The following is a 7,291-nucleotide window of genomic DNA, read 5'->3' as shown; positions in this document are numbered from 1 at the left end:
CTTCAAGTGAAATTGATACATTACCTTGTGCATCTCCACCAGTTAAAGATACCACCTCTGGATGGAGGAAGAGTACTTCCAGAGAAGATGCCACATCTACCTATGAGACAGATAAGGCAAGTGAAGACGATATCACATTTCGGTACTTAGAAGTTTCGTGATTATGAGATCATTCTCCCACAATATTTCCTAATGTCATTTGTACTCAATCATTCACTTGTACTCACTAAAGGAGAGCTTGAACCTATGTACTTGTGTAAACCTTTCACAATTAATGAGAACTCCTCTACTCCGTGGACGTAGCCAATCTGGGTGAACCACGTACATCTTGTGTTTGTTTTCCTGTCTCTATCCGTTTACATACTTATCCACACTAATGACCAGAGCAATCTAGTGAAGATCACAAACTTAATACTTTATGTTGCACCAAAGTCCTCACTGATTTTGTGCATCAACAATCCTTAAGTCCTTACCTTTTTACGTTGGTAATGGATGAGTTAACAGGACATATTCAAGATAATATTCCTTAGTGTATGCTTTTCGCAAACGATATAGTGTTTATAGATGAAACTCAAGAATGGGTAAATGCGAAGCTTAACCTTTGGAGAGAAGTGTTGGAATCTAAAGGTCTTCGCTTAAGCCGATCAAATACAAAATATATGGAGTGCAAGTTCAGTGCAAATGGAGGCCAAAATGAGTTAGGGGTGAGGATCGGAGATCAAGAAATACCAAAGAGCGACCATTTTCGCTACCTAGGATCTATCTTGCAAAAGAACGGAGAATTAGATGGAGATCTCAACCATAGAATACAAGCTGGATGGATGAAGTGGAAGAGTGCATCCGGCGTGTTGTGTGACCGCCGTATGCCACTGAAGCTTAAGGGAAAATTTTATAGGACGGCAATAAGGCCGGCGATGCTGTATGACACAGAATGTTGGGCGGTGAAGCATTAACACGTACACAAAATGGGTGTAACGGAGATGAGGATGCTTCGTTGGATGTGTGGGCACACGAGAAAGGATAAGATTAGGAATGAGGATATCCGAGGTAAAGTAGGAGTAGCTGAAATTGAAGGAAAGATGAGAGAAAATCGGTTACGGTGGTTTGAACATGTGCAAAGAAGGCCTACTGACGCTCCAGTTCGAAGATGTGACTACGGGATAGAAGTTCAGGGCCGAAGGGGTAGAGGAAAACCTAGAAAAACTTTGGAAAAAACCCTAAGAAAAGACTTAGAGTACTTGGATCTAACGAAGGACATGACACAAAACCGAGCGCAATGGCGTTCTAGGATTCATATAGCCGACCCCACTTAGTGAGAAATGGCTTTGTTGTTGTTGTCATTATTGTTGTTGATTACGTTCTACACTCAAATCGTGAACCCCTGGAAAAATTCAATTACAACTTGAAACCAGAAGACAACCGAGGATAGGATACTTCTCGTCACATCACGCGGTCCAGAAAATATGAAATTCTTAAACAAAAACAGAATACAAGAAGAAACCAACATGAAAATATTAAGGGCCAAACCACTTAATTAGGTTCCTGCCTGACCTACAATTAAATTGGAAATTTTCATCTAACTCCATCATCAAAGAGCAAAATCTCATCGCACTACTTTAAGCGCTCTTCGGCTTTGCTTTAATACGCTTCACCCTTGAATACAGGAAAACTCCGGCAAGCGCCAATCCAGTGCCTGCATTACATTGAAACAAGATTATACACTTATGTACCAAGAAAAACTTACTCGTAATTAAACTCGATATCCAAGATGCAACACCAATATTTAAATCCTAACGAAAACCAAGCAAGCATTTTACCAAAAGAGTTAACAGCTGAAACGGGTGTCTTGAAGAAGAGAACCGAGCTCACGATAACCACCACACGCTTCACGCAATTACCCACAGAATGGGTAACAGGTGATACCCTCTGCAATATCATGTATGAAACCTGCATTGTTCACCTCACCAATTGTCAGCAACTTACATGAGAGTACAATGCTGATGACAAGACGAAAGCATCAATGTTTATGAAAATCGAGCATCAAACAGGAAGCTTTCAAATACAGTTAATACACTTATAACTATCCCTTGCATTTTTTGCACCCAGAATTTTTTCGATCTGATTTCATATTTTTACTCTATTCTAATCCAGAGTACAAAATATCTAAGTTCTTATGCTAAGGGTGGCTCCTCAACCCCATCCCATTCCCAATTTTAGCAGCCCCAAAAGGAATCAAAATCTGAAGTCAGCACGAGCACATTTCTGACAGTATTTCAAGATAGTTCATAAACAATCCTTGAAGAAAGCATAAAAGGTAAGCAGTTACGAAGAAATTTTGGGTCAATTTGACTTGACAAGAGATTGAAAAGAAATGCACAGTGCACATGCTGTTAAGCGATATTGAATAAAGTGACCAATTAGAAAAATTACTAGAATGTTTGCTCAGAAACATCATGGATTAGTGACTTTCTGTTACCTAAAAATACTTTTTCAGTACTTTACTACAAGTATGCTGAACATCAACAATGAACTCAATGCTATAAACAAAAGCTCATGAGAAGCCCAGGAAAACTGATAAATAAACGAAAAGGATATTAAACCACAGAACTAGAAAAAAGTCTAACCTGCTGATACGCATGGAAGCAGAGTGCAGCAATGAGAGACCTAATATATACTTGTTTTACATTCAGACCCTGTAATTGGAGAGAGAGAGAGAGAGAGCTAATTAGTTTTGAGTATAATCTACAACAACTCTGTTGCAATGCAAGCTTTAGCTCATAAAAAGATACTCACAGCGGATTGCATGACAGTTGGCGTAAATTTCACCCCTTCCATGAAGATAGCCACAGGAGTTAACAAGAAAAAGGACATGACTGTTATAATTGAGAAGAGTGTAATGTTGTCCATATTTGCCTGCTCAAAACAAACTGATGGTTACGATGCCAATTGAAGACAAATAAGAAACACAAAAGAAGTAAAGAAATAAAAGAAGAATGCAAGGCAGACATGTGAATCCATTCAGTCAATGAGTCCAGTTCTCAAGTGACCAAGGATTCATGGTCAGCCACCCTAAGATTTGATATCAAGAAATGGGATTAAAACATTAAAAGCATATCCATTTAGTCTTCACCCTTGATATCAAATCCAAGGGTGAGTAACCATGCATTCCTTGGTCGCTAGGTGACCAGGAGAACATTTCTTTTCAGTCCATTTTCTTACCAATCATAAATTACCACATCACTACCACTACAACAATAACCAACACAACAGTACTTCTGACATAAAATATGGAAATGTATATTACCTCTTTCTTAACCATGACCTTTTTGCTAAGCACGTTACGAGATTGGTTTGTCAAGTTGGAAGCCATAGCACTCCAAAATCCAGCCCTGTTCACAAACAAAACAATAATTATATTAAATAAATATTAATGCATGCGCAAAATTATTGGTTCATCAATCAAATCTAGACGTTGTGGTTCTCTCTCTTTTTTTGGCATTATTTTGAGTATACTATAATTTCTTACCAATTAAATGAGGCCTCAGTAATTGATGCAAGTCCCACTCCACCAACGATTGGTATCAAGGAAGCAACCACCCATGGAGTAGGTATCTATATGAGCATCAAGACATATAAGATAAATTGGACAACCCAATTGCCTATCAATTGAAAAATAGAAGCCATAAAATCCTACAATTGGATTCTTATGGTTGATTATGCTTGGATACAAAGTCATCACAATTCATACAATTTTTTTAATTTAGCATTTGCACTAAACAAAAAAGTTAAAAACTGCTCAACGTACACACAATGAAGAATTTTAAAAGAGCATATAGACAGTTAATGGGGCAAAACTTTATGAAATCCTTACCTCCCCGAGGAACATGGCAGAGAGGATAACTGAGAAAAAGGGTTCACTAGCTTTGATCGTGTGGGTAAACGAGACAGCCACTTTCCCAAGACTCATATTAGTAAAAAGGTTACCCAAAGTGTGCACAATCGCCAGTGGAAGAATTGCTGCAAGCTGTTGACAAGTTGCTTAAAATAAGAAACACGTAACCAAAAATCAATAACCCATATATCAGACACTCACTTGATCAAACTAATATGTACCTGTGCACTGCTAACTTTCGGCTTCTTGTACAGATTCAAACCCCACATAAGCAGAACAACTACAGTCCCAACAGTAAATTGTATTCCGGTGACAGTTACTGGGTATGGGAACACCTTCAAGACCTGTAAAGAAGAAGTTTCCTTAAGCAAATGCTCCGAAATTGCATGTAATCAAACATAATGTACTCTTATCTCGATCGTTATATTTCAGACTTGTTCAATTTTTTGTTGAATTGGAATAAATTGCATGCTAAAAGCTACATATTCCCTTTTTACCACCTTAAACTAAATCTCCTTCTATTCACTAAATGAATAATGGATCCAGCTTTTACATCTTCTTTCACTTTCTATTCAAAAAATGAAACTCCGATTTCAAGAAAACTTTCCGCCAAACCAATCAGAATCTACCCAAAAAAATATGGATTCTAACAATGCATTTTCACTAAAATCAAACAAATCTACAGCAATAGCACATTAAGCAAATAAGAACACAAGAAATCAAACAAGCAGAAGCAAAATACACAAAAGCTACCTGTTTGTTGTAGATATTGAACCAGATGTTGAAGAGGTACCAGAGGCCGAACAACGCCCCGAGCTCAAGCGTTTTGAATATGCTGCTGCCAGACTCAGAGCTCTCGCCGGCGGTTTCCGCAGTGGCGCGTACCTCAAAACGCTTCGTTACTTCATTGGAATCGAATAACGGCACGGAAGTCCACGGCCTGAGCTTGAAATCAGAGGAAGACGAAGAGAGAGACCAGGATCGGCGCGGCAAAGAAGCGGAGACCGCATCATTGAAATTGCTCGGCTTCGAGGAGGCCGAAACACGTATCGGATCGAATCTAGGTTTCACGGCGGAGCTCACTGACGGCCTCCGAGGCTTCGGAAGGCGGAGAGAGGGCGTGAGAGTGAAGGCAGCGCTCTGCATTTTCGAAGCTCAGAAATGGAGATCTGAGAGCGAGACGCAGAGAGAGAGAGAAGGGGAGAGGGAAGGCCTCGAGGAGTCCGTCGATGGATCGAGGTTTTTGGTTGGCGTTTGTTTATACAGGAGCTGGACCGCAGTGTGATGCAAAATGGAGGCTTCTGAAAATGTCGGATTAGGAAATAATTTATTAAGATTTTTAATTTCTATGGAAATTAGAAATTGAATTAATATTAATAATTTATGCCGAATCCGAAGTTCTTAATTGTCGAACTCGAATATTCTATGCGGCAGACTGTTTGAATTTTATTTTTAATTATTTATTGAGATTTTTAATTTCTATGGAAATTAGGTTTCTTGGTAGGTGAACTGGTGAGGGGCTTATGCTTATAAATGTTTTGAATTTTTATGTTTTTTCTTTCTTATATGTGGTTTTTTTTTTCCTTGTTCATGGTGTTGTTGGTTTGCTTTAAGAAAAAATAACGGGGTGTATTGACATTTTGGCGGGGGTAGGTAGGCGATTGGAAAATTAGATTTGACTAGATGCGGCGAGAAAGAGAAAATTGGATGAATTTCTGTGGTGTGATTTATCACCTTATCGGCAGGAGGTAAATTTTATATCAAATAAATATGTATTTACACAATTATATTCCTAACATAATCAAGATTGTAACACTCCTCCAAAATTTGATATGATATTAACTAGCACTCAAATTAACCCTCTTTTTATCAATTGTAGTAAGTATGTAAGTAGGGATCGTTCTAGGCCGGGGATTAGGAGGGATTGCTAAATCACTTGAAAACTGACTCAAAAACGTAAAAACAAAGTTTAAAACACTAAACTAGACTCAAAGAATGTAAAACTATAACTTAAAACACCAAAACAAACCAAAAGACTCAAAATAACACAAAAACACTCAAAACTGCCTTAAAACCACTTTCTGGGCAGTTTTGAACTCTAAACAAGATTTTGACGAAAATAGGTTTTAACTTGACTCAAAACACTTAAAAACACAAACTAACACACTCTCTAACTAATTTGACACTTGAAAACAAAGGGGGATTTGGTTTTTACGAAATTGAAAACAAAACATAAACTTGTAAATCAAAACAGATTTTAAAACGAATTTGATTGAATTGAATGGATAGAAAGCTAGCTAAGGGATTCATCTCCACACATGTTATACTTGCATTCAAAACGATTTCCAATTGCTTTTCAATAACTCATGAATTCTCAACGCCCCAAGTTAATTAGGTCCGCTTAAATTAACCTTCAGATTTTCCTAACGTTATTGAATTAAATGATTGCATACGACAACCCAAAGCATTCCCCACAAGTCCCCTACATGATTGCATAATAGAGATACAAGCAAGAATCATTAAGTTCTATGAAAACCATAAGCATTGACGAAGCACTTGTTACTATGATTGCATGAAACTTATGCCAAGAATTTACTTAACGCGATTGAGATCATCAACCTTTACTACTTATGAATATAAGTCCATAACGATTAGGTGAAATTTCCTTATATCCTAGCATCAAATTCATGCATGCAAATTAAGTGTCGACCCTCAACCAACATACACAAATCAGTTTTAATTCTTGTAGATAAGTAAATTGAATTCACAACTTATGAAACGCAATTAGAAGTAATCAAATCATATAGCAAGCATAAACATGGTTTCGAATCCCCCCTAGCCAAGGGGGGGTTTAGTTCCTCATACTCGCAAAGCAAAGATACATAAATTTAGAAATTAAAATCCAAAGAAAGAAAACACCTAGAACGCTCCAACTTGGCAGCAAGCGCATCCAAGAATTCTCCTTCCTCATTGCTACGGCAGAGAACTTTAGAACAGGTTTTGGGTGGTATTTATGGTGTAGAATGGATGGGGAATGGTATGGAAAGGTGTAGGGTTGATGGGTGGTGCGGCTAGGGATGATTTTGGGCAGAAAATATGGAATATGGTGGTGGAAAGGTGCGGCAAAGAGAGCCTCTTTGTTTCTGACGTGAATGATGTATAGGGGAGGTGATATTCGGCCAAGGGTTTAGAATGTGTATAAATAGGCATCCAAAACCCTAGGGCAATCAGATTAGGGCCTCTAAAACCCAAACCCATTAGAAATTAGGTTAAAACAATCAGATTTTTAGTGGGAATAAGGCCTAAGGTGCGGCTAGGGTTAGGGTTAGAGATGGGCCTTCTAGAATGCCTTGCAAGGCAAGGAAATCAGATATTCTAGAGGCCTAGGTGCGGCTAGGG

The 7,291-nt window shown here is 38.2% G+C and overlaps 1 protein-coding gene across 1 annotated transcript; it reads right to left on the bottom strand.

Moving 5' to 3' along the window:
- Nucleotides 1-1,374: 1,374 nt before the first annotated feature.
- On the bottom strand, nt 1,375-5,335 carry LOC103455208 (triose phosphate/phosphate translocator, non-green plastid, chloroplastic-like). Its single transcript, XM_008394799.4, has 9 exons — nt 4,646-5,335; nt 4,114-4,236; nt 3,872-4,024; nt 3,527-3,612; nt 3,305-3,389; nt 2,794-2,913; nt 2,625-2,693; nt 1,818-1,947; nt 1,375-1,693 (listed from the first exon to the last, which is right to left on the bottom strand). The coding sequence occupies exons 1-9, from the start codon at nt 5,036-5,038 to the stop codon at nt 1,617-1,619; spliced, it is 1,236 nt and encodes a 411-aa protein (XP_008393021.2). The 5' UTR covers nt 5,039-5,335; the 3' UTR covers nt 1,375-1,616.
- Between the last annotated feature and the right edge of the window lie 1,956 nt (nt 5,336-7,291).

Source organism: Malus domestica, chromosome 14 (assembly GCF_042453785.1).
Source record: "Malus domestica chromosome 14, GDT2T_hap1".
Lineage (NCBI taxonomy): Eukaryota > Viridiplantae > Streptophyta > Magnoliopsida > Rosales > Rosaceae > Malus > Malus domestica.
The sequence above is the reverse complement of the archived record's forward strand: the minus strand, read 5'-3'. Positions and strand labels throughout refer to the sequence as shown.

What these genes read in the sequence shown, in the direction of transcription:
- LOC103455208 (XM_008394799.4), bottom strand. Translation starts at nt 5,038, where the DNA reads ATGCAGAGCGCTGCCTTCACTCTCACGCCCTCTCTCCGCCTTCCGAAG. An exon ending in CGAAAGTTAGCAGTGCACAG is followed by an intron (nt 4,025 to 4,113) that starts GTACATATTAGT and finishes ACTTGTCAACAG; the next exon opens with CTTGCAGCAATTCTTCCACT. An exon ending in CAACTGTCATGCAATCCGCT is followed by an intron (nt 2,694 to 2,793) that starts GTGAGTATCTTT and finishes CTCCAATTACAG; the next exon opens with GGTCTGAATGTAAAACAAGT.